General features: G+C 52.1%; 2 protein-coding genes and 1 non-coding gene across 29 annotated transcripts in view; all 3 read right to left on the bottom strand.

The window, feature by feature from the left end:
• Positions 1-8,848, bottom strand: part of DGCR8 (DGCR8 microprocessor complex subunit) — a 31,554-nt gene extending 22,706 nt beyond the window's left edge. Inside the window, exons 1-3 of one of the 2 annotated variants that reach the window (XM_054675682.2) lie at positions 8,461-8,848; positions 2,161-3,157; positions 1,525-1,684 (exon numbers count right to left, since the gene is read on the bottom strand). In XM_054675682.2, the coding sequence (XP_054531657.1) occupies positions 1,525-1,684; positions 2,161-2,880 (880 nt within the window). In that variant the 5' untranslated portion in view covers positions 2,881-3,157; positions 8,461-8,848. The remainder of the gene's footprint in view (positions 1-1,524; positions 1,685-2,160; positions 3,158-8,460) is intronic. The other variant, XM_054675681.2, reaches the window with a different exon arrangement.
• On the bottom strand, positions 2,702-2,785 carry MIR1306 (microRNA mir-1306). The gene has a single exon (NR_035658.1). It is a non-coding gene; the product is annotated as a microRNA mir-1306 (primary transcript).
• Positions 8,849-23,416: 14,568 nt separating the features above from the next.
• TANGO2 (transport and golgi organization 2 homolog) overlaps positions 23,417-26,812 on the bottom strand; it is a 49,916-nt gene continuing 46,520 nt past the window's right edge. For 25 of the 26 annotated variants that reach the window (XR_010155909.1, XM_016938838.4, XM_063807573.1 and 22 more), the window contains 2 exon segments: positions 25,931-26,035; positions 23,417-24,834 (listed from right to left, as the gene is read on the bottom strand). Coding sequence is in view for 24 of the 26 variants with exons in the window: in XM_016938838.4 (XP_016794327.1) it covers positions 24,714-24,834; positions 25,931-26,035 (226 nt within the window). In the remaining 2 variants the exon portion in view is untranslated. 26 annotated transcript variants of the gene reach the window in all.

Below are 26,812 nucleotides of genomic sequence, written 5' to 3'. Positions count from 1 at the left end.
CTGGGTAACAGCAAGACCCCGCCTCAAAAAAAAAAAAAATTAGAAAACAGAAGAAAGCAAATGAAACCTTAAAAAATATACGTAAGGGGGAAAAGGGCCAGTGACTCTCAGGGCTAGGTACCCACCAAGTGGCCCTGACCCTGGACCTGACACCTGTACCCAGGCCACCATCAGGTGATGATTCAGGGAGGGAGTGTTAAAGGTCAGGGGTGCATGCACACTGCGTGGGCTCTCTCCCCACAGAGTCAGGCCAAGATGGAGCTGCCTCCTGCCAGCTTTGGGTTAAGTCAGGAAAAGAAGCAAAGGGAATATGGAGCCAAGCAAGAGACGGGCCACGGGTCCGCTGGGGCTGCTCCTCTGTGACAGTGAGTGGTCACAAAGTTGGCCCAGCCACCTGAGGTGGGGGTCACATGCAGCTGTCCATCTGTGAACATCCAGGCATCCAGGCCAGAATGGCTGCTGACCAGTGAGCTGTGCAGGACGAATGTGGGTTTACCTTCTGAATGAGCCTGCTGAAAATGCAGCACCAAACCAGCCTCCTAGAGGCCCCGAGGTCAAGACTCCTGCCCCCAGCCCCAGAAGCTGAAGCCCCAGGTTTACCCTGCCTGCAACCGTCTAGCCCAAAAGCCCTCCTGCTTAACTGCTACCAACATGACATAGGCAGCAACATGTGGCACCTGGCATAGCTAACTTGTCCCCTCAATGGCCCAAGGAGGATGGCCATGTGCCACCCGCCCCTTGCTTTGCTCCTAGTCGCACCCTGCCACCTCGTGCACCCCAGCCCTCAGCCTGTGGTCTCACCTGTGAGCCTGAGTCCCCGTGCATCTCTTCAGTCCCTCTACCGAGCCCCACATGTCCACCAGGACCCTCACAGGTGCCTCCAAGCCACCAACTCCGACTCCCCCAACACCTGCACCACATCGATGACAGAGCCTCACAGTGCAACTCTGGGCGCCTCCCAAGTGCTCTCCCCACTACCCTCAACTCAAAGTTGAGGAAGTGCCACGTCGACCAGGGCACTTCCACCCTGCCCAGCTGAAGTGCACACACCATGCTGTGGCCCAGAAGCCATGTTGTTAAACAAAAATCAGGTAACACCACTTGCTTCTGGTGGCTTCCTGACACTTGGTCCAGAACTAGAACCTGGATCACAACTATCACCTGTCATCTCACTGTGTACCCACCTTGCCCTTGGTCTCCACACCCTCCAGCTGATGGTCATGCTGGCTCCTGGCATATACCAACATCCCCTCCTGACCCCCTCAGAAGTCCCCTCCCATTCCTCTGCACAGTGCCTGCTGCTCTGTGGTTTCCATAGCACACACCAGGATCTGCATCTGGGTCATGCATCAGGACGTCCTTCCATCCTGTGTTTCCCTCCTCAGATATTTCTGTCCTGTCCTCAAACATGCCTCCACCCAGCCCACTACCTGGCACCAGAGCTCTCTCAAAGCATTTCTGCTAAGGAAGCAACCACCCTTCCACTGCCCTGGAACACCCACTGCTTCTGACCCACACACGTACTTTTGAGCACTGTTTTAATCTTGGTCATCATCGGCTGCACACTCGTCTCTCCATCGGACGGATGGTCGCTGTCTCCGCCATATTTTTCCTCTGTTCGCCTCTTTTTGGGGGCACAAAGGCCTTCTTCCAGCAGAGCATCCACATCGTTGTCAAAGTCATCCTGCAAAACACGCTGTTCAGACACCAGAGCCCCTGGCGCTCATGCTCCTGCAACAGGAGAGCTCAACAGCATTCCTGAGAACAGACACAGAAAGGAGGTGCTCTCAGGGGGCCTAGATGTGCCCTTAGGGTGCATGATCATCTGAAAAACAAACAGGATGAAGCTACCAGCTGACACCAACACACCTGGTCCAGGGGCACACACTGCCAAGGAGCGTAACTCAGCAGCACCTGCTGCCCCACACGCTGGATCAGGGATGCAGGGCCTACCCATGGGCCAAACTTTTCATTAGGAAACTTTAAAAATCTGGACTCCTTACATCTTTCTCTTCTCCACATTAACATTATTCCACCTCAGAGGGGATTTTGGTTTTGTTTTTTTTTTTTTAATTTCCCTGCTTTCAAAAGATGCCGCAATTCCCAAATCTCTCTTTGGGTTTTGCTAAGAGCCCTCTAGAGGAGGGGCTGCCAACATACCTCGTAGGGGAAATTCAAGGCCTCTTCATCCACTCTGTCTCTCTGAACGATTGCTTTAGCCGTGAACCCGCCTGCTCCTTCTTCATCTAGCTCCAAATTGTCAGTAAAATCTTCTAACTCATCGAGCACTGCATACTCCACTCTCTTTTCCTGATCCAGCTCATTCTCCTCATCCTTCTTATCAGCACTCTCACCCCCTATGCCTACCCCGTCACCAACACTCCCGCCAAAGGGACAAGCATGCACGTCCCCACTGACAGGGCTAAGGAGCAGACCGCACTCCGCCCGCACGTCGCGCTCTGCTCCTGTGTACAGCACCTTCCTGTCCTTACTCCTGCAGCTCTCGGTAAAGCTCACGCTAATCTTTACATCCTTAAGCAACTTAAGGTCAGGGGAGAACTTCCGGACCGCAGGTGCGTGCCGGGCGGTGCGCGGGCTGTGGCCACTACAGTTCGGGTCTATGAGGAGGCGGCCCTTAGAGAAGGATCCTTTGGAGAGAAGAGAAGCTCCGTAGAAGTTGAAGGGGTCCTCAGCAGGGAGTTCGGACTGTCCATCACCACCAGAGCCAACGTCCATTACCTCTGCACCACTGGACGTTTGCAGGGGAGGTGGTGGAGACTGCTCACGGGGCAGCGCTTGGAAGGGGCGAGCTCGGCTCTCCATCACCGCTTCTCCTGCGGGCCCACACGGGAGCGGAGAGGGGCTCTCATCTGTCTCCATATTAAAAGCGCTTAAGACTAGTTTACAAGACCAGAGTTTTACAAGCCCTCACATAAATCTACACAGCTAACATGCACAAGTCCGCTGAGACCCGGGCGCGTCCTGCCGCGCTGTGCGCTGGCGGCTTAGTCAAGCTGGCCACATTGCTCTTTTCATTAATGTAGACAGCTTTTAGAACCACTGCCTCAATTATTGGAAATCACAATGCACTCAGCTTAAGTGACTGGCGACTAAGCGAGTCTGTCTTCATGCCGGAGTGGCACCTTTCTTCTTCTACCTGCAAAGAAATTTAAAAATATCGTCACAAAATGACAGAAACCTTCCACTTCCCTGGTACCAAGTTAAAAGCCAAGCACTATTAACAGCATAGTAAAGGGCTTCAAAATAATATTCCCTAAGAGGACTTTTTAGGCATCAAAACAAACTAACCTTACTTTTTTTCTTCAGAACCTGAATTATAACTTAAGTCCAAAGTTAAATATTTTGTTAACTGCCCACTTTAATTCCTACTTCAGAAACACAAAAACTATATAATCATAAGGCTCAAAAAATATTTTAAAAATTTACACTAAACTCCACCACAGCATTCTTCTAACTCAGATAAGCAAGCATGCAGTGGGAGGCACCCTTTCTGGAACACACAGAAGGCGCGTGGCCTCCCTCAGGCCACCAGAGCACAGCAATCCACTCACCTGCAAGGGCTGGGTCAGTCAGAGGGCGAGCGCGAGACCCTCAGCTCAACTCTGCGGCACTAGGGGCCTCAGAGGCATGGCCAGGCGCTCTGCTACCCAGGGACCCCAGGGCTCTCCTGGGCCCACAGGGTAGCACGTGGACGGGGACAGTGATGCAGCGTGCTGAGGTCACCAGAGGTGGCAGCATAGTTCTGTTCCCGATGGAGGAGAGGGGTGGGTGGCTGTGGGGAAGGGACCTGCCAGGATTTGGGGTGGGGAGCCACAAGAGACAGCTGGAGCCGAGGCACAGAGAGGCCTGGGTGCCATCTGCAGCCCGTTCCGCCCTGGGGACAATAAGGAGCCACTGAAGGTGAAGCGACTCTCATGCCACAAGTAGGTTCCTACTTGAGAGGGGAGACCCACAGCTGTGCCAGGCAGAAGCAACTGCATCCAAGGCACGGGGACAGTCCTCCAGGCCAGAGGACAAAGGTGTGAAAGAGGCCCTGGCAATGGGCCAAGAACAGTGTCACAGAACTGACCGCACTTGTTGACCCAACGGAGGTGGATAGCAGAGAAAAGAGGGAACTAAAGACAAGGAAGGACACCCAAATTCCAGGATGCAGGCAGGAGCCTGGCGAGGAGAACAGAGGGGACCTCCAGGCAGGCTCTGAAGGTGCCGAGGCCACAACTCTGGAGCCATGACTGGCCCAGATACGGAAGGCCAGGACGCACTGAGGAGGTAGTCGCCAAACCCACAGGAGGAAGGCCACCCAGAGATGAGGGTTAAGGATGCAACTCTAGGAAGCCTTACTACAAAGGAAGCATGAAGAAAGGGACAACATGAAGCAGGGAAGATGGGTCTGAGGGGGCAGCCAGAAAACCCTGCATCAGAGCAGGAGGAACACATGCAGACACACGCACATGCACACTCCCACAACGTGCACAGGAACACGCACGCATGCACATGCGTGCATACCAGTAAAGATGCACACATGCAAACCGCACTGCATGACCTAACATCCTCCCAAGATTCCCGGAAAGAACAGGAGATGCAGACATCACACATTTAACAAGGGACAGGGCATGGTGGTTGTACTTCGAAGGGGACACAACATGAAAACCAGAGACTAGTTTAGGTTTAATCAATACATTTAACAACTATCCACCGGCCATCTACTCCGAGGAACGCACTATATGGACAAGAGACAAGGTCACAGGCCCTGGACACACTGGCAGGTCAATGACCACTGCACTGTCACCCCATTTCCTGGATTCTAAGATGTCCTAACATTTCTGAATCTAATGGGAATTTCACACCGTATGTCCCCAAAGATGTGTCCATCAAAGGTGCTGAGGATCCAGGAAACACAGCACAGAGCTAACAACTGACTATAAAGTGCTGAAGACGCTCAAGAGGCTGTGGGCAGCAACCAGGCAGGCATGAGGAACACTAAGTGGGGTGAGGTCAGTCTCCTGGCAACCAAGAAAGACCATTACAGAAAACAGACCGAGGGGTCAATGCGCCCAGTGCCACAGATTACAAGGAAGACCAGGGCCACACACCTCAGAACCTGGCAGTCCCATAGAGACCCTGGTGAGTCAATCCATGATTCTGGGACACAAAAAGCTACATGAAGAAGCCACAAGGAGCAGGGGATTAGAGACCAACAGTGGGACGGAATGGGGAAGTCTGCTACCACAGAAGGCGAAGAAGCAGCTAGAGTAGACGTTCCAAGCAAAGGTGCTAATGGGGCCAAGCGGCGGCACTGAAGAAATGCACAGCAGGAAAGCCTGGTGCCTTACAAGTGAGTGAGCTCCTTAGGAAAGCAGGAAACCTGCCCAGCCCCAGACCTCAGTGGTGGGCAGTCCTGGGCAAGTTCCTTCCTCCCCTCTATAAGCTTTCTCCATTCACCACACACACACACACACCATCCTAGATGCTACAGACACAAGGTGGACAAAACCCTGCCCTACAGAGCTCACATTTTAGTGGGGGAGATGGACCACTAACAACTAAGAAAAGCATGCACCCTGTCACATGCCAAGAAGTATTCAAGCAAAAACAAAACAAGGAAAGCGCCTGAAGAAGGGGAGGCAGTTTTAGAAAGGGGGATCCAAGAAGGCCTCATGGCCTGCATCCACGTGAAGGCAGGAGTGAGCCAGGTGGGTTACAGGGCTGGGAGGAGGGGATGTTCCAGGTGACACTGAGAGGAAAAGCAGAGGGCTGGGGTCAGGAATGTGGTGTGGCCAGCTGGGGCAGTGTGCTGAGGGGACGTGACAGTGGGCCAAGTCCATGAGGGCAGATGCATCAGGGCTGGTCCTCCCAGGCTGCCAGGACTTTGGCTCTTAGTGAGAGAGATGGGCCACCGGATAGGAAGGCCCACACAGTGGCATCAGCTGATTCCAGGATAGCAGTGGCAACCAAACCTCAGCCAGGCCCTGTTCTAAGCACTTTAAGCATTTTAACTCACCCAGTTCTCACATAGCATTATGGAAGAAAGGTTCACCCACATGCTCAAGGTCACACAGCTAGGAAGTGATGGAGCTGCTTTACAAGCAGGCAAGCTGGCTTGCATCTACACCGCCTCTGTTTTATACCATCTTATGGTTTAAAAGAACCACTCTGGGCTGGGCGCGGTGGTGCACGACTGTAATCCCAGCACTTTGGGAGGCTGAGGCAGGCGGACCACAAGGTCAGGAGATCGACACCACCCTGGCTAACACATTGAAACCCCGTCTCTATTAAAAATACAAAAAATTAGCCGAGTGTGGTGGTGGGCGCCTATAGTCCCAGCTACTCGGGAGGCTGAGGCAGGAGAATGGCTTGAACCCAGGAGGCGAAGCTTACAGTGAGCGGGAGATCGCACCACTGCACTCCAGCCTGAGCAACAAAGCGAGACTCCGTCTCAAAAAAATAAAAAGAATCACTCTGTGGCCAGGCACAGTGGCTCACGCCTGTAATCCCAGCGCTTTGGAAGGCTGAGGCAGGCAGATCATTTGAGGTCAGGAGTTCGAGACCAGCCTGGCCAACATGGTGAAACCCCGTCTCTACTAAAAATACAAAAATCAGCCGGGCGTGGTGGTGGTGGACGCCTGCAGTCCCAGCTACTTGGGAGGCTGAGGCAGGAGAATCGCTTGAACCCGGGAGGCAGAAGTTGCACTAAGCTGAGATCACGCCACTGCACTCCAGTCTGGGCAACAGAGTGAGATTCTGTCTCAAAAAAACAAAAACAAAAAAAAAGAAAGAAGAATCACTCTGTGTCCAGAAAAACTATAGATGGTGGATGGGGAGTGAGGACCAAAGGTGACAGTAAAGAGAATTAGAGGCTCACCAGGTAGGCTGGGCCAGGATGTTAACTTGAAGGTGGTGAGAAATGGTCTGTGCTTAGAAATAGAAGGTGAGCTGACAGGGCCTCCTTAGGACTGCATGAAGGTGTAAGAAAGAGAGGAATCAAAGAGACTTTAGACAGGCCAAGGAATGTTTTGGCATGGGTGAAGATTTGAGTTTGGTTTGGATATGGCTACTTGGCGCCAAAGTAACACATGGAGATATGGAAGAGGTGGCCAGAAACACCAGGCTGGAAATCAGAAGAGAGGCCAGGGCTGGAGCTGTGAAGATGTCAAGGAAAGCTGGCATTAAAGCCAGGAGGCTGGATGACATCACAAAGGAGAGGGCTACAACAAGAGAGTCTAAGACTGGGCAAGCCAGCCAGAAGCACATTTCCTACCCCAAGGTCACGGTGAGACTACAAAACAACCCCTGGGAAGTGCTCCACACAGCGCCTGGCCGCAAAGGGCTCAAAGGGGAGCTCTCCGCCCGTAGGCCTCCCCACTGCTCCAGCTGACCAAACACCGCATGCAAACCCTGCCTTGCCAACAGGACTATCGGACAGGAACGGGCTCACGGCAAGCTCCCCTGGATCCTTGGCACGGGGAGAAAACCCATACACTTGGACAGCACCCTTCCTCCTAGCCCACTTGCTGTGTTGGCTAACAGAGGCACTGGCTGTGACGGGCCAGCACCAGTGCCAGCGCCATGGAGGCTGCCTTTTGGTCAAGTCTCTCCCGCTGCAGCCTCCCGCCCAACCCAGCGGCAGTATGACCTCATCCGTTCCTTTTGTCATCCTCCAACAGGCCTCATATCCCGCACTTAGAGGCAACACTGGGTACCCCGGGCTGGCCATTCACTCCCTTTTGTGAGTGAAGGCCTGCAGCAGGGTTTGGGCCACTCCCACAGCTGGGAGTCTAGTCTGGCCAGGAAACAGTGGATCCTCGCCTGGTGGTTGGCCTCGAACAGTCGACAGCCAAAGACAGGACTGCCGTGCAGGAACAAGGTACATGCAAGCATGCAAAAAGGCAAATCAGACTCCTGCCACAAGAAACCCAAGTCCATCGGTTGACACCAGACAGGCATCACTGTCAACAGGTTGCCACCTTCCATTTATTTCCGCCATGCTCATTGTTACAATAAAACCGTATCCCAATTATCTACGTGACACTCAACCCGTGAGCATTCTGTGGACAAAAAGACTTAGGCGACTTCTTGGATTTCCCAAACTGTGTTAAAGCCAGCAGGGTCCCAGGCGAGCACTGGCCCTGTCCACACCTTTCCCGCCTGAAGGCGATGCTAGGCTTCGGGCCCTCCGGGAGAGGAGCCTCTTTACCCGGGCGGACAGCGACGAGAGTCGGCAACGCCTGGGCCCGGGGCCCGCCCCCCAGCCCCGGAGGGGTCCCCACCCCGCGCTCTCCACCGCCCGCGGCCATGTTGCCTCACAAAGGCCGGGCTCCGTGCCCCCGCCCCGCCCGCGGCCTCGGTCCCGGAGGGAGGCGGGAGGGAAGGGCGCGCCCTCGCGCAGGCCGCGGCGCCCGCCCAACCGCCCGCGGGGCGCCCCTCGCGCCCCGCACCTACCTGAGGCGCCCGCGGGCTGCCCAAGCCGCCCGCAGCCAAACCACAGCCGGGAAAGCCTCACCGACCGACCGCCGCAGCCATCTGGAAAGCCTGTCCAGGCTCTCCGGTCGCCGGCACCCGCCTGCCGCGCCGGGCGAGCGGAGGGCGGGCCTTCGCGGCGTGCGGCCAATACCCGCGCGCGGCCGCCCCGCATTGGGGGAGCCGCAGAGCGGGCTGCGGAGGCCGCCAATCGGCGGCGCGTAGCGCGCGTGTCCGCCGCGCGCGGCCCAATAGCGCGGCCGCGCGGGAGGGACCAGGCGCCCAGGCCGCGGTCGCGCTAACAGTCGCTGCCCAGGCGGGGCCGCCGGACTGAGGGCGGCGGCCGCGAGGAGCGCCGGGAACGGGAAGCACCGGGAATGCCGGGAGCAGGGGAGCGCGGGAAGCTCGGGGAGCGCGGGGAATGCCGGGAACAGGGAGCGCGGAGTACGCCGGGAGCGGACGCGCAGACGGGCCACCTTCGGTGGACACTGCAGAAGAGACCGTGCACACACAGGCGTTACACAACCCTGTTAAAAGCATCACTGTATCAGACATCATCATTTATAAAGAACGCGTGTGCTCAACGGTCTGGCGCTGTCCCATTTGCTAATACAGGATTTCCAAAACAGGGAGGGTTCGGCCGGGCACGGTGGCTTGCGCCTGTAATCCCAGAGTTTTGGGAGGTCGAGTCAGGAGGATTACTTGAGCCCAGGAGTTCGAGACCAGCCTGGCTAACATAGTGAGAGCCCAGCATCTACAAATTTTCTTTCCTTTTTTTTTTTTTTGAGGCGGTGTCTCGCTTTGTCTCCCAGGCTGGGGTGTAGTGGCGCGATCTCAGCTCACTGCAACCTTTGCCTCCCGGGTTCAAGCGATTCTCCTGGCTCACCCACCCGAGTAACTGGGATTACAGGCGCCCACCACCACGCCCGGCTAATTTTTATATTTTTGGTAGAGACGGGGTTTCACCATGTTGGCCAGGCTGGTATCAAACTCCTGGCCTCAACTGATCTGCCTGCCTCGGCCTCCCAAAGTGCTGGGATTACAGGCATGAGCCACCGCGCCGGGCCCAAAATTTTTTTTTAATTAGCCGCGTGGTGGCGGGCGCCTGTGGTCCGAGCTACTCGGGAGGCTGAGGTGGAAGGATCGCCTGAGTCCAGGAGTTCCAGGCTGCAGTGATCCGAGATAGCACCACTTTCACTCTAGCCTGGGCGGCAGAGTGAGACTCCGTCTCAAAAAAAAAAAAAAAGAAAAAGAAAAGGAGGGTCTGAGTAAGTGAGGGTACAGCTCTTCCTTAGACTAGCTTTCCTGTCAATAAATGTGGAAGGAATAGTGGAAACAGAAAAATTTTCCACTGGGTAGCCACCCCAATAATAGCTGCTGTAGACGAAAATCTTGAGTGATAAAAATAGTGGGCCGGGCCCCGTGGCTCACACCTGTAACCCCAGTACTTTGGGAGGCCGAAGCAGGCGGATCACCTGAGCTCAAGAGTTCCACACCAGCTTGGGCAACGTGGCGAAACCTTCTCTCTACTGAAAATACAAAAAGTAGCCAGGCGTGGTAGCAGGCACCTGTAATCCCAGCTACTCGGGAGGCTGAGGCAGGAGAATCGCTTGAACCTGGGAGGTGGAGGTTGCAATGAGCTGAGATCGGGCCACTGCACTCCAACCTGGGTGACAGAACGAGACCGTCTCCAGAAAAAATAGTGAGCAAGGCCAGGCACAGTGGCTCATGCCTGTAATCCCAGCACTTTGGAAAGCCGAGGCGGGCGGATCACTTGAGGTTAGGAGTTCAAGACCAGCCTGACCAACGTGGTGAAACCCTGTCTCTACTATAAATACAAAAAAAAAAAGCAGGGCTTGGTGGCAGGTGCCTATTGTCCCAGCTACTGTGGAGGCTGAAGCTGGAGAATTGCTTGAACCTGGGAGGCAGGAGTTGCAGTGAGCCAAGATCCAGCCACTGCACTCCAGCATGGGCAACAGAACGAGACTCGGTCCCCGGCCCCCACCCCCCCACAAAAAAAATAGGCCAGGCACAGTGGCTTACGCCTGTAATCCAAGCACTTTGGGAGGCCGAGGCGGGTGGGTCACGAGGTCAAGAGATCAAGACCATCCTGGCCAAGACGGTGAAACCTCGTCTCTACTAAAACTACAAAAAAAATTAGCTGGGCATGGTGGCACGTGCCTGTAGTCCCAGCTACTCGGGAGGCCGAGGCAGGAGAATCACTTGAACCTGGGAGGCAGAGGTTGTGGTGAGCCGGGATCACGCCACTGCACTCCAGCCTGGGTGACAGAGTGAGATTCCATCTCAAAAAAAAAAAAAAAAAAAATAGTGGGCAAAAACATGACAAACAGGTTTTGTTTTGTTTTCAGTGTTGCAAAGTTTCTCCCCCAAGATACTAATTGCCTAGGGAAAATAGTAGTTTTAGAGTGGAAAAAAACTTGGGCGACACCACCTTTAACCAAGCCATCAAGGTCACCAGCAAACTTAGCAAATTGTACCATTTAAATATGTGTATTGCATTGTATATAAATTCTGCCTCAATAGAAATGAAAAAAGTTAGTTCCAGTAAGAGGACATACTGTGGACCTCCTGAGAAGGACACAAGTTCACTTGTGGGTATTTTTGCCCAAAAGGCAGAATCTGAATGAAAAGCAGACAAACCCCAAATTAGGGGCATTCTGCAAAATTACCAGCCAGTGCTTTTCAAGTATTGAGATCATTCAAGTCAAAGATAGACTGAGGAGCCATCTTCAATTAAAAGAGATAACAAAATGCAGTGTGCAATCCAGACCATAGATGGGATCCTGGCTCAGAAAAGGGACATTAATGGGACGATTGATATAATTCAAACAAGGTCTGTAGATTAGTTAATACTATTGTATTGGCCTGGCACAGTGGCTCACGCTTGTAATCCCAGCACTTTGGGAGGCTGAGGCAGGCAGATCACGAGGTCAGGAGATCGAGACCATCCTGGCTAACAGGGTGAAACCCCGTCTCTACTAAAAATACAAAAACATTAGCCGGGCACGGTGGCACGCACCTGTAGTTGCAGCTACTTGGGAGGCTGAGGCAGGAGAATTGCTTGAACCCGGGATGCAGAGGTTGCAGTGAGCTGAGATCGCGCCACTGCACTCCAGCCTGGGAGACAGCGGGAGACTCTGTCTCAAAAAAAAAAAAAAACAGTAAAAAGTATTGTGTTGTTGTATTGACAAAAGATTATTTGCTTGGCCAAACTTTAGTCAGGCTCCTAAACCTTCTAGGCCCGTCTGAGAATTCCAGTTTAGCAAGAACCACCCTGCTTTTGATATCTGATCGCCCTCAATACTGATGAAATTCCTCATCCCTCCACCAACCTCTAGGTGATGTCTGATCACCCCAGCCTGTCTTCAGCAAGAATCCTCTTAGGTCAGCTTAGCCAGTATCCCCCTTATCACTTATGTTTCTTCTTAGTAATTTTTCATCCACTGACCCCCGCCCTGCTTCTTGGCTATCAGTTCACACTTGTCCACGCTGTATTCAGAGTTGAGCCCAATCTCTCCCCTGCAGCAAAACCCCATTGCCTGTGGTCCATATGCCAGTGGCAATGCTCCTGAATAAGGCCTTCCCGACCGTGCTTTGACAAGGGCTGAATAATTTTTTTCTTTAATGGTTGTGGTGCCACAGGCCTCTCACCCAGGACTCTCAGTGTGCAACTTTGCAGCCTTTGTCTTCTCTCCTGACTGGCTGATTGGGGATCTACTGGTGAGTCAAACTCCTGAGCTATGACTGTAGACAAACTTTTATTTTAGCTGGTAAGGACAGATTTTGATTTTTAAGGTCCCAGCCTTCTTTTGAAAGGTATAATACTTCCTGGGTTGGAAGGTCTTCCTCGTGGCTTCTCATTCTGAATGGGGATTCACTCCCTGACTCCTGGGCTGGAAGTCTTTTCTTCCCACTGTGAGGCCTCTCTGTTCTCTCTATTGGATCCTACTTCTCCCATCGGAACTTCTCAGTCACCTGAATCCCCTCTCCTCAAACCCCTTCAGACTATATACTCTGCCAACTTTATTTATTTATTTATTTATTTATTTATTTATTTAAGACAGAGACTCACTGGGTCACCCAGGCTGGAGTGCAGTGGCGCAGTCTCGGCTCACTGCAGCCTCCACCTCCTGGGTTCAAGCTATTCTTCTGCCTCAGTCTCCAAGGTAGCTGGGACTATAAGCGCACGCCACTACGCCCAGCTGATTTTTTTGTATTTTTGTAGAGACCAGGTTTCACCATGTTGGCAAGACTGGTCTCAAACTCCTGGCCTTAAGTGATCTGCCTGCCTTGGCCTTCCAAAGTGCTGGGATTACAGGTGTGAGCCACTGGGTCTGGCCTCTGCCAACTTCAGTTGCAGAGCAACTACATATGTATGTTTGTATGTTATGTATACATGATATTTTTCTACCTCCAGATAGTAGCACCAAATTAATTTATAAAATCCCTTAAAGGAATAACTGACTCTGTGCTAATATATATAGCAACTGGTTGTTCCAGAATGAGAAAGAAAAAAAATGTAGGGGAAAAAAAGTACTGATAGATTTTTTTTTTTTGAGATGGCATCTCACTGTGTCGCCCAGGACTGGAGTGCAGTGGCACGATCTCAACTCACTGAAACCTCTGCCTCCCGGGTTCACGCCATGCTCCTGCCTCAGCCTCCCGAGTAGCTGGAACTACAGCTGCCTGCCACCATACCCGGCTAATTTTTTATATTTTTAATAGAGACAGGGTTTCACCGTGTTAGCCAGGCTGGTCTCAATCTCCTGACCTCATGATCCACCCGCCTCGGCCTCCCAAAGTGCTGGGATTACAGGCATGAGCCACAATGCCCGGCCAGATATTTTTTTTAAGTTGTAAAACATCTATAGAAAAGAAATCTTGGAAAAGAAATATTATCTTGCGTGAGATTGGATGGATTCATTTATAAGGTTTTGTTAAAATTAACTTTATTAGTAGTGCTATGATGCAGAACTTTAACTTGATCTTCTCTGTTGAAATGACAAAGTTTTCTTAGAGTATTTGAGATTATGAAGATTTCTGTTTACCTTTTAATGTTATTATTATTATTATTTTCTTTTTTTTTTTTTGAGACAGAGTCTCGCTCTGTCGCCCAGGCTGGAGTGCAATGGCACAGTCTTGGCTCACTGCAAGCTCCGCCTCCCGGGTTCACACAATTCTCCTGCCTCAGCCTCCCAAGTAGCTGGGATTATAGGCGCCCACCACCACGCTTGGCTAATTTTTTGTATTTTTAGTAGAGACAGGGTTTCACCGTGTTAGCCAGGCTGGTCTCGATCTCCTCACCTCATGATCCACCCGCCTCGGCCTCCCAAAGTGCTGGGATTACAGGCATGAGCCACGGTGCCCGGCCAGATATTTTTTTTAAGTTGTAAAAGATCTATATAAAAGAAATCTTGGAAAAGAAATATTATCTTGCATGAGATTGGATGGATTCATTTATAAGGTTTTGTTAAAATTAGCTTTATTAGTAGTGCTATGATGCAGAGCTTTAATTTGATCTTCTCTTGAAATGACAAAGTTTTCTTAGAGTATTTGAGATTATGAAGATTTCTGTTTACCTTTTATTATTATTATTATTATTTTACTTTTTATTTTTGAGACGGAGTCTCACTCTGTCGCCCAGGATGGAGTGCAATGGCACGATCTCGGCTCACTGCAAGCTCCGCCTCCCGGGTTCACGCAATTCTCCTGCCTCAGCCTCCCGAGTAGCTGGGACTACAGGCGCCCACCACCATGCCCGGCTAATTTTTTGTATTTTTTTAGTAGAGATGGGATTTCACCGTGTTAGCCAGGATGGTTTCGATCTCCTGACCTTGTAATCCACCCGGCTCGGCCTCCCAAAGTGCTGGCATTACAGGCGTGAGCCACCTCGCCCGGCCTCTGTTTACCTTTTAAATAATTGACCTTGGAAACAAAGATTTTTGTGTTATATCAAGATAGTTCCTTGTTCTTCATGTTGTCTTTTATTAGGTTTTTGATTACTTAAGAAATGTGGCTGGGGCCAGGCGCAGTGGCTCACACCTATAATCCCAGCACTTTGGGAGTCCGAGGCGGGCGGATTACGAGGTCAAGAGATTGAGACCATTCTGGCCAATATGGTGAAACCCCATCTCTACTAAAAATATAAAAATTAACTGGGTGTGGTGGTGCGTGCCTTTAGTCCCAGCTACTCTGGAGGCTGAGACAGGAGAATTGCTTGAACCCAGGAGGCGAAGCTTGCAGTAAGCCAAGATCGTGCCACTGCACTCCAGCCTGGGTGACTGAGACTCCGTCTCAAAAAAAAAAAAAATTTCCAGAACTCTTTTTTTTTTTTTTTTTTTGAGACATAGTCTTACTCTGTCACCCAGGCCAGCGTGCAGTGGTGCAATCTTGGCTCACTGCAACCTCTGCCTGCTGGGTTCCAGCGATTCTCCTGCCTCAGCCACCCAAGTAACTGGGATTACAGGCGCCCACCACCACGCCCTGTTAATTTTTATATTTTTAGTAGAGACAGGGTTTCACCATATTGGCCAGGCTGGTCTCAAATTCCTGGCCTCAACTGATCTGCCTGCCTTGGCCTCCCAAAGTGCTGGGATTACAGGCGTGAGCCACCACACCTGGCCAGAATTTCCAGAACTTGAATGAAGACACTGAGGGGTTCGTGAAACTGCTGATCAAGATCAAACAGAACAAGAATAAATTACATGGCAATGAATAAACCAATTACAATTATTTATTTATTTAATTTTATTGTAGAGATAGGGTCTCACTATGTTGACCAGGCTGGTTTCAAACTCTTGGCCTCAAATGATCCTCCCATCTCAGCCTCCCTAAGCATTACAGGTGTGAGCCACTGTACCCAGCCAGGATAATTTTTTTATGTTTTGTTTGAAACATTGCTGGTTCTTTAATGTTTTGTTTTCCAGATTTAAGGAAACTTTTTTTTCTCTTTTCTTTTAAGTTATCCATAGCTTACAGCAGTTTGGTAAAGTATGCCTTTGTAAACAAAAGTGAAACAATTATTTTTTCTCTGTACCTTATCCTTCCATAATTCGGAAACTATTCATGAGTATTTTTATTTTAATGGCAATATGGTTATTTACATAAGTTCAGTAAGAACCTGTTCTCTTTGTAACAGGACACAATTGGAAATGCTGTTTATATTACCAAAGCTTTGACAAGAATGTCATATTTTCAGCTATGGCCAGACAACTTTAAGTAACTAAGGATGACTTTATGGAACCAATAAAGCCCTTGGGGAAAAATGGGTTTTAAACCTTGAATACGTGGGTCATGTGGTTGCCTTGTAGGTGAGTAAGGAAAGTCACTTCCTGACAGGCCCAAGGATGTCAGGATATTTTGGGGGACCTCAAAAAGAGAGGAATTCACCCAAACCTATAATGATTGCAAATGAAGTATGATGGTGAAGCTTCGGCTTGGCTTCCTAGCCTGGCAAGGCTTTTAAAAGCCCAATCTGAGATGCCTTATTAAAAGTCCTAGCAGGCTGGGCACGGTGGCTCACGCCTGTAATGCCAGCACTTTGGGAGGCCGAGGCGGGCGGATCACGAAGTCAGGAGATCAAGACCATCCTGGCTAACACAGTGAAACCCCATCTCTATTAAAAAAAAATACAAAAAAAAATTAGCCGGGCATAGTGACGTGTGCCTGTAGTCCCAGCTACTTGGGAGGCTGAGGCAGGGGAATGGAGTGAACCTGGGAGGCGGAGCTTGCAGTGAGCGGAGATCACGCCACTGCACTCCAGCCTGGGCGACAGAGCGAGACTCCGTGTCAAAAAAAAAAAAAAAAAAAGTCCTAGCAAAGGAAACTTAAAGAAAACCTATGTGTTCAATCACTATTGTTGCAGCACTTATGTAAGTAATTAGGCCAAGTTTAATCAACCTAAACTTAGCTACAAACAAATTAGTCTTACTTCAACATCTTTGATAGAAGTGGGGTGACTATATAGAGAAAAATTAGTTTCAGAAGAAAACTATACTGCACCCATTATCAGATTCTAGCCCTGTTCATTGTTTTTGAGGTTTTGATATTTACCCACAAACTTGATTGGATCCTGAATTCTTCTAGTTTCCTCCAATATTTGATTTTCTCTAAACTGATGTTTCCAGTTTTTTTCCCACCCTTCTGGCCTGGAACCGCTAAAAATTAAAACTTCCCATTTCCTGAAGCCCTTTAAGCTGAACCTGGACAACTTGATAGAAACTTTAGGCCGGGCACGGTGGCTCACGCCTGTAATCCCAACACTTTGGGAGGCCAACGTGGGCAGATCACGAGGTCAAGAGATTGAGATCATCCTGGCCAACATGGTGAAACTCTGTCTCTACTAAAATTACAAAAATTAGCTGGGCATGGTGGTGTGTGCCTGTAGTCCCAGCTACTCTGGAGGCTGAGGCAAGAGAATCGCTTGAACCTGGGAGGCAGAGGTTGCAGTGAGCTGAGATTGTGCCACTGCACTCCAGCCTGGGCAACAACAGCAAGACTCTGTCTAAAAAAAAAAAGAAAGAAACTTTAAGATGGCACCACAACAGATAATTTGTGGGCAGACTTCATGACACGCAAACTGCCGTCCATGATAGTCTGTTAGCCCCTACTCCATCTGAAGATGCTTCAAGCACAGCACCTGGAAATCTTGAGTAGCTGCCCTCTGAACTCAGAAACTGAGTTTATAGTTGGTTCCAACTAGTATCTTTTTCTTTTATCTTCAACATGCAACGCCTGATGGCTCACACCATGGAGGATATCTCCTCTACTGCTGGTCCCAGCAGATGATTCAGCTGGCCTTTAATGAACAAAAGGCAGCCCAGCAAGGAAATGGACTCGTACTATTCAAGGAAAGATAACCTCTTCTTTCCTTGAACAAGAGGAGGGACCGACAAAGATTCTTTGCTTGGCCAAACCAGGCTTCTGAACCTTCTTCTAGGCCCATCTGTGCACTTCCTTGTAAATTTCACTTAGAGCAAGAACCCTGCAAAGTCACTTTAGCAAGAAGCATCCCCTGACCCTCGACATCTGATCACCCTCCTTATCTAATCCGTTCCTACACTGTCCCCCAGGTGAAGATGTCCGGTCACTGTGGCCTGTCTTCAGCAAAAATCCTGTTAATTGGTGTAGCCAGAATCTCCCTCACCCGGGGTGTTTCTTCTTAGTCATTTTCCATGTGCTGACCCAGCTCCCACCCCCCTGCTCCTCAGCTATCATCAGTTCCCACTTGCCCATTCGGACTTGAGTTTAATCTCTCTCCCCCACTGCAGAATCTCATTCCTGTGGTCCCTATACCTAGCAAGACGGTCCTGAATAAAGTCTTCCCTACAGTGCTTTAGCAAGTGTCATTCAGTAATTCTTTCTTTAACATTATCAGTGTTAATTTCCTGGTTGTAATCATTTTTCTGTGATTGGGTGCGGCATTCACATTTGGGGTAACTGGGTGAAAGACACTGGAATTTTTTGTTCTACTTTTTAAATCCTTTAGTAAATTGAAAAAAAAAATTTTTTTTTTGAGATGGAGTCTTGCCGTGTCACCAGGCTAGAGTGCAGTGGTGCCATCTTGGCTCACCGCAACCTCCGCCTCCTGGGTTCAAGCGAGTCTCCTGCCTTAGCCTCCCAAGTAGCTGGGATTACAGGCACCTGCCACCATGCCCAGCTAATTTTTGTATATTTTGTAGAGACGAGGTTTCATTTTTTTTTTTTTTTTGAGACGGAGTCTCACTCTCGTCGCCCAGGCTGGAGGACAATGGCATGATCTCGGCTCACTGCAACCTCTGCCTCCCGGGTTCAAGTGATTCTCCTGCCTCAGCCTCCGAAGTCGCTGGGATTACAGGCAGGTGCCACCATGCTTAGCTACTTTTGTATTTTTTGTAGAGACAAGGTTTCTCCATTTTGGTCAGGCTGGTCGCGAACTCCTGACCTCAGGTTATCTACCTGCCTCAGCCTCCCAAAGTGCTGGGATTACATGCATGTGCCACCATGCCCAGCTAATTTTGTATTTTTCGTGGAGACAAGGTTTCTCCATTTTGGTCAGGCTGGTCGCAAACTCCTGACCTCAGGTTATCCACCCGCCTCAGCCTCCCAAAGTGCTGGGATTACAGGCGTGAGCCACCACGCCTGGCCATTGAAATCATTTCTAAATGAAAAAGTTTAAAGAAAGTGGGGAGAGGAATGTTGCAGATGACAAAGCTGTAGGCCTGCACGGGCCTCCCCCACCACTTCAGCACCAGACACCTCACAATGGGCTCCATGCCCTGGAGGGTCTGGGTCCAGGACTCAGCTAGGGGATGCCAGCCTCCCTGTGGCTGGGCCAGTCAGACCCCAGCACATGGCCATTCAACCAAAGCAACCTCTCACACTTGGTTGATTGGTGAGTTGGAGGCTCCAGTGGCCCCTGTCAGACTTGAGACCTCAGACCTGCCCACCACAGCCAGTTTCCCACACAGTCTGGGACTGACTGGGTGACGGAGAAGGATCCTTACCATGGAATCTTATCCAGGTCCAGCCCCAGGGTTGCAAAGATTGATGATTGGAAGTTGGGACTCCAGCCCAAGCTGGGGGAGGATCCTTTCCCCTCTGGGCTCCTGTGTTTCCACCTAAGCCCGGCTCACCCATGAGCCAGGCATCTGCTGGCAGATGAGAACAAGACGTGGTCTCAGGAAGTCTGCAGGCAGACCAGGAGCCCAGGCCTTCAAGGATGAGACCTGAGGCCATGCCGCATTCCTGGCCTGGCCATGTCTGTTCATAGAATTGCCTCCACGTTAGCCAGCCCCATGCCTCCAGACTCTGTGTCTACACAGCTCACCTTGGCCATCTTGGGGCCAGAGGGCAGAAGCAGCTTATGTTGGGAAGGGGCATCTGAGAAGGAGGTGAGTTCCCCATCTGCCTGGGAGAAAGAGACCCATGCTGGGGACTCAGGGATCAGGTGCATCTGGCAACAAGCACAGAGGACTGGCTGGGCAGTGCCAGGAAGGCCATTGTCCAGGCCCAGCCATTCCTGGTGTCACGTCCAAAGCTCTTCTAGAAGGCACTGGCTTTGGACCCCTATACCCTCTATTAGCACAAGGGCCTTGCATCAAGGGGTTGGCCCAAATAGATGGGGGCTTGGGAAGCACCAGCACTGTCATTCTTGGCTCAAATGCCTGCCTGGCCTGGGCATCAGAGTACAGTAGTGGGCAAGAGAAGGAAGGTCCCTGCCTTCCTGAAGCTCCCATTCTGATGGAGACAGGCAAGAACCAATCCTAGCACACAGCATGCCAGATGGTACGTGCTCATTGCCATAGAGAAAAAGAGAGTTCCTTCCTTCCTTCTTCCCCCCTCCTTCTTCTTTCCTTCCTCCTTCCTTCCTTCTTTTTTTTTTTTTTTTGAGATACAATCTAGCTCTGTTACCCAGGCTGGGGTGCAGTGGTACGATCTCAGCTCACTGCAACCTCCGCATCCCAGGTTCAAGCAATTCTCCTGCCTTAGCCTCCCGAATAGCTGGGATTACAGGCACCCGCCACCATGTCCAGCTAATTTTTGTATATTTAGTAGAGATGGGGTTTCACCATGCTGGTCAGGCTGGTCTCGAACTCAAGTGATCTGCCCACCTTGGCCTCTCAAAGTGCTGGGATTACAGGTGTGAGCCAAAGTGCCCAGCCTCCTTTTTAATTTCTTTTTTCTTTCTTTCAAGATGGGGGCTCGCTGTGTCGCCCACGCTGGAGTGCAGTCGTGCAATCATGGCTTACTACAGCTTCAAACTCCTGGGCTCAAGCGACACTCACACCTCAGCCTCCCAAGTAGCTGGGATTACAGGTGTGTGCCACTGTGCTGGGCTAAACTGAAACTTTAAATGAGTTGCCTGCCCGAGACTTCAGTAAAGACCTGCAGGAATTGGGGGAAGAGTGTGGTTTGGATATCTGCAGGGGAACTGTGAGCACAAAGACCCTGGGGTGAGAGCTGTGCAGAGTGTGTAGCTGTGAGCTGAGGGTATGGGGGTAGGCCTGGGCAAGTAAGGTGAAGCGGGGAGCAGTGCCAGACATTGTGGGGACACCAGCATGGGAAGACCATGGATCTGTGGGGCAGGCACCCCCAGAGATGCCACCTTGTACTCATCCTATTCTGTCCTGGCCCATGGTTCTGCCTCTCCACCTGTCTCGGAACCGGGGGGCCATTATGGTATCTCCCCAAGCCACAGTTTCTTCATCTGTAAAGTGAAGATCACTACTGTGTTAGTCTGTTAGGGCCTCCTTAAAAAAGCACCACAGTCGGCCAGGAGCGGTGGCTCACGCCTGTAATCCCAGCACTTTGGGAGGCCGAGGCGGGCGGATCACAAGGTCAGGAGATCAAGACCATCCTGGCTAACACAGTGAAACCCCGTCTCTACTAAAAATACAAAAAATTAGCTGGACGTGGTGGCAGGTGCCTGTAGTCCCAGCTACTCAGGAGGCTGAGGCAGGAGAATTGCTTGAACCCGGGAGGTGGAGGTTGCAGTGAGCCAAGACTGTGCCACCATACTCCAGCCTGGGTGACAGAGTGAGACTCCGTCTCAAAAAAAAAAAAAAAAAAAAAAAGCACCACAGTCTGGGCTCAGTAGCTCACACCTGTAATCCTAGCACTATGGGAGGCCAAGGTGGGAGGATCATGTGAGCCCAGGAGTTTGGGACCAGTTCAGGCAACATGGTAAAACCCCGTCTCTACAAAAAATACAAAAAATTAGCTGGACGTGGTCGTATGCACCTGTAGTCCTATCTACTCAGGGGACTAGGTGGGAAGATTGCCTGACCCCAGGAGGTGGAGGCTGCAGTGAGCTGTGATCTTGCCACTGCACTCCAGTCTGGGCAATGGAGTGAGACCCTGTCTCAAAAACAAACAAACAAAAAAAAAAGCATCACAAATTGAACCACTTAAAATAACAGACATTTATTGTCACACAGCTCTGGAGGCTGGAAGTCCATGATCAGAGTGACGGCAGGCCTGCTCCCTCTGAAGGCTCTAAGAGAGGCTCTGAAGCAGGCCCCTCTCCCAGCTTCTGGTGATGCCTTGGCTCGTGGAGCAGAATTCCAGTCTTTACACGGTGTTCTTCCTGTGCGCGTATCCATCCGTGTCCAAATCTTTCTTTTTCCTTTTTTTTTTTTTTTTAAGAGACAGGGTTTTTCTCCATCATCCAGGCTGAAGTGCAGTGGTGCAATCACGGCTCACTGCAGCCTCCACCTCCTGAGCTCAAGTGATCCTCCTACCTCAGCCTCCCAAGTAGCTGGGACTACAGGTGTGTACCACCACGCCCCGCTAATTTTTTAATTTTAATTTTTCTTTAGAGATGGGGTCTTGCTATGTTGCCCAGGCTAATCTGGGCTCAAGCAGTCCTCCAGCTTTGGCCTCCCAAAGGGCTGGGATTACAATGTGAGCCGCTGCGCCCAGCCCAAATCTTCCTTTTTTGTTTTTTTGAGACAGAGTCTCCCTCTGTTGCCCAGGCAGAGTGCAGTAGTGCAATCTTGGCTCACTGCAACCTCTGCCTCCTGGGTTCAAGCGATTCTCCCACCTCAGCCTCGCACTACAGGAGTGAGTCACCATGGCCAGCTAATTTTTGTATTTTTTTTTTTTTTTTTGGTAGACACAGCGTTTCGACATGTTGCCCCAGGCTGGTCTTGAACTCCTGAGCTCAAGCAGTCCTCCTGCCTCAGCCTCCCAAGGTGCTGGGATTATAGGCATGAGCCACTGTATCCAGCCTAAATGTTCCTCTTTTTATAAGGATAGCCGTCATATTGGATTAGGGCCCACACTAACGACCTCATTCTACCTTGGTTACCCCTGGAAGAACCCTATCTCCAAATGCAGTCACATTCTGAGGTACTGTGGGTCAGGACACTGATATATCTTTTTGGGGACACAACTCATAACACCAATAGAATCACCATTGAGGGCTGTGCTTCCTTAGGGGCCTCAGGCTGCTGGGGAGCCCTGGGCAGGGTGGGGGCAGAGTGACCCACACAAGAGCAGAGACTGCTCTTCCTGGGCAAGCCGGGTCTCTGGGCAGAGGTGAACATCCGGGGGGCTCTTCATGAGGGCAGGGCACCATCCAGGTTGGGGACTGGCACTGGTCACCGGCACAGGACATGGTAGCCACTGGGGCAGGTGAATGTGTTGGCAGCAAGGGCAGTGCCCCCAGCCGGGAGCCTGTTGTCCTGACTCAGAGGACATGTATGGGACTTGGGGCCTCAGTTTCTCCTCAGGCCTGGGGGTGCAGCCTGGGTCGCAGCCGGGAAACTCTTCTGAGTTCAAAGTGAGCCATGGAAGGCTCTGAGCCCAGCAAAGTGGTCTGGGCAGGAAGGGGAAGAGACGGGGAGGCCCCTGCTCCTCCCTAGGTGGACTCACATCATGTCACAATCAGGCTGGGAAGCCCTGGCACAGGTCCACACCCACCCTGCACTCTCATGGGTCTGAAAAGGCCAAGTTAGGGGTTGGGTGCAGAGGCTTAGAAAAGTCTAGGTCTCAGCATTGGATATCCAGGACCCCCTTATACTCGGCCAGGCTCAGGGATGAAGCTCCTTAGAGCTGGCCCCAAACCAGGAGCTCCTGGGGCTGAGACAGATGCAGACCTGCTCTCCTGCCCCTCCTACCATCCCCTGACCCCCATCATCCAACAGAAGTCCAGGCCAGCCTGCCTCCCCCTCCAGTGGGGCCTCCATTGCGACCTGATAGACCTGTATGGGTGGCTGGCCCCATAATCAGCATCTACTACATCCCACGCGCATGGGGTCTCTCACAGCGGCCCCTGCCCAAGGACAGATGGACTGACCCACAGGCATCCACAAGTGGTGCTGAAGAAGCCGTGAAGAAAGGGGGAGGTGGGAAGGGCCTCGTCCAGGGTGTCTGGCTGCACAGGAGACATAGCAGCTCCCACTGGCACCCTGCATACAAGGGAAAGCCCTGGAAATGCGCTCACCAAAGCCTCAGAGTTTTATTATCAGGAGCTCACATTCAGGTACAGATTCCTATGAAGTTTGCCTCACCTGGAGGGAAGAGGGAGAGAGCAGGGCTGGCTGAGATGGGGCTGCCAGAGGCATGGTCTCCAGCTGGGTAAGCGGGATTCTGAGAGCCCCTGGTGCACACGGAGCCTCCTGGCACACACAAGATAGTCTCAAACACAGAGGACCTCTGGCACACTCAAGGGCACTGAATCTAGCAATGAGTCTGCACTTCTGTTATGAGAGTGGGTTTTTCGGCCAGGCGTGGTGGCTCACGCCTGTAATCCCAGCACTTTGGGAGGCCGAGGCAGGTGGATCACCACGTCAGGAGTTCAAGACCAGCCTGACCAACATGGTGAAACCCCGTCTCTACTAAAAACACAAAAATTAGCTGGGCATGGTGGCACACGCCTGTAATCCCAGCTACTCAGGAGGCTGGGGCAGGAGAATTGCTTGAACTTGGGAGGCGGAGGTTGCAGTGAGCCGAGATCGTGCCACTGCACTCCAGCCTGGGTGACAGAGCAAGACTCCGTCTCAAAAAAAAAAAAGAGAGAGTGGGTTTTTCTCAGGTCTTCTTGGTGCCCAATTCCAAATGTGGCTGTCTCCTCTCTTGGTGCCCAATTCCAAATGTGGCTGTCTCCTCTGCAGGAGCAGGTCTGCTTGTCAAGAATCCAAGCACGCCTGTGTTCTGTGGCCACAGGAGAGGAGGGGCCGCTTTTAAATACAAGCCTACTCCTGTCGTTGGACCAGAACAAAGACCTACTGGCCAGAAGCACATGAGAGGTGAGAGTCGCCCTTCTGCCTTGTTCGGCATCGTGTGTGTGCACCTGTGTGTGTGTGTCTGTGCAACTGTGCATGTGTGCACATGTGTAGCACACCTATGCATGTACATGTGCCTGTGTCGGTGTCCATGTATATGCCTTGCATGTGTGTGCTTGTGCACATGCAGGAGTGTATGTGTGTGCCGTGTGAGTGCCTGTGTACATGTGCAAGAGTGGGCTCAGGTGTATCCACATGTTCATGGTATACCTCGGCCGGTCCTAGACCTAGTATCAGACTCTGCTGCTCCTCACTGGCATAAAGGCAGACCCTGAACTGGGCATGGGGACACAGATGGGTAACACACAAACCACAGGGCCCTGATCCGGGGGATGCTGGCCAAGCCACGGGCAGTGCAATGCAGTATGGCAAAGGAAGGTTTCCTGTCCACAGTGCCCCTCAAGGCAGGGCCCCCCAGGAGCCCACTGGCCAGGCCCAGAGGTGGGGTTAGCTCTGCAGTGTGAACTCATAGGTTCTGGTCTCCCAGTGGGAGAGGTCCTTGTCCATCATGCTACGCTCAGTGAAGGTCACGTGGCCGTCCGCATCTACCAGGATGATAGTGTTGGTTCTGAAAGAGAGCAGGGGCCCTCATTCACCTGGTGTCCCTCAGCCCTGCCCTGCCTGTCACAGCCACAAATAGGGCAAGAATGCAGGCAGGTAGAGTTAGGAACCCCATGCCTGGAGGCTGTGCCAAGTCACAGAGAGCAGCAGCCTCAGTCTTGGGGATGATGAGGGGCCATCAGTGGCGTGTGAGCTCTTGGCTGGCTCCACAGGCCCACACTTGCTGAGTCCTGCCACCTTCACTGGGAACCACCCCACCCTGCCCTGCTCTCCCCGTGTAGCATGAGCCAAGGCACAGGGCAGCCTGCGGGCTGACCACACACTTCCCCTTTGGAGGCCCAGGTTCCCAGACACAGCCATGCTTGGTTCTTCCAAGAGGTCAAGCTGTTGACCACTTGGGGCCCAGGCCTCCTCTGTCTGGAAGGCTTCCCTCCTGTGCCCTCTCTTCCACTGCCCAGGCCATGCCAGCCCACCTGAAGCAAACATTCAGCACACTCTCCTCTCCTCCAACCCTCTCTGCCGTGGGCTTTGCAGACGGAGGGTGGCCCTGGATCCCCCAACAGCCCCAGCACAGGCTGGTTCCCAGGGCAGACACATACGCAGTGTACCCCGTGGGGTGGGACCCAGCGGCTATGCGGCCTGCCAGGGAGTGGACTTGGCACTTGCCTTCCCCTCACACACAGGAAGATGAGCCTATGACAGAGGAGGGGCTGAAGGAAATGACACCCTGCACCTGCCAATGGGCCAGCCAGCCCCAGGCGGGAAAGGCTGGCCAGCAGCCACCACCCAAGGGTACAGCCTGCAGGCCTAGTGCCACGGTGCCAGGGCGTTTGCCCGCAGGGATCCACCAATGTGCAGGCAGCCCTGAAGCCATCCTGGCCCTGTGTGGCTGTGTACTGGCTCCTTAAGCCCAGCCTGTGGGGCCCCGGGAGCCTGTGGTATCTGCTCACCCTGCAGCTGCGTCTGGACAGGGCAGAAGCTCTGGAATCCACTCAGGCGAGGAAGCCTGGCTCTGGCTATGGGCACTTGGCTTCTTTGCCAGCCCTCTAGTGTGGGAGGTGGGACATGGGATAGGAGGTGGCGCACCCACGGTGCTGCAATACCTGGTGCCGTAGCCAGGGCAGCGCACGCACACAGCCGCGTACTTGCTCAGCATGGGCTGCACGTACTCCCCGCCCTGGTCCTCGATGGCCGGGTCTGGCAGCTGCCTGCAGGATGGAGAGAAGTGGTGGCCATTAGTCCCTCTGTGGCCTGCCCGCAGCCGGGTCTAGCCCCAGCCCACCTGGTGGCCTAACTGGCTCTGGGGAGTGGCCGGGGAACTGCAAGGGTTGTTTCTTTTCTTCTTTTCTTTTTCCTCTTCTCTTCTCTTTTCTCTTATTTTCTTTTTTTGAGGAGGAGTTTCACTCTTGTCGCCCAGACTAGAGCACAATGGTACGATCTTGGCTCACTGCAACTTCCACCTCCCGAGTTCAAGCAATTCTCCTGACAGAAGTCCACTCAAGCCAGCCATTGTAGCTAGCATCGGGGCTCCAGCCGTCAGCTGGGATTACAGGCGTGCACCACCAAGCCCATCTAATTTTGTGTTTTTAGTAGAGACAGAGTTTCACCATGTTGGCCAAGTTGGTTTTGACCTCCTGACCTCAGGTGATCCGCCCACCTCGGCTTCCCAAAGTGCTGGGATTACAGGCGTGAGTCACACACCAGGCGTGTTTCCTCCACGTTTCTGCTCAAGGCGGAAAATCTCCATCTACCCTTAACTTATGACTCAATTGTGGAGCTTTGGCCCCAGATGGCACATACAAGCTCCCTGCCTGCCCCAAGAGGTGCCCTGTGGGCATTTGCCTCTGTGACAGAAGTCCACTCAAGCCAGCCATTGTAGCTAGCATCGGGGCTCCAGCCATCAGTGAGGGCAGCCAGGGCCGGTCCTCGGCCTGCCCCAGATGGCACATTGATGGGGGCTGTGTGGACTTACAGCTGGGAGGGGC

Source organism: Pan troglodytes, chromosome 23 (assembly GCF_028858775.2).
Source record: "Pan troglodytes isolate AG18354 chromosome 23, NHGRI_mPanTro3-v2.0_pri, whole genome shotgun sequence".
NCBI classification, from domain to species: domain Eukaryota; kingdom Metazoa; phylum Chordata; class Mammalia; order Primates; family Hominidae; genus Pan; species Pan troglodytes.
The sequence above is the reverse complement of the archived record's forward strand: the minus strand, read 5'-3'. Positions and strand labels throughout refer to the sequence as shown.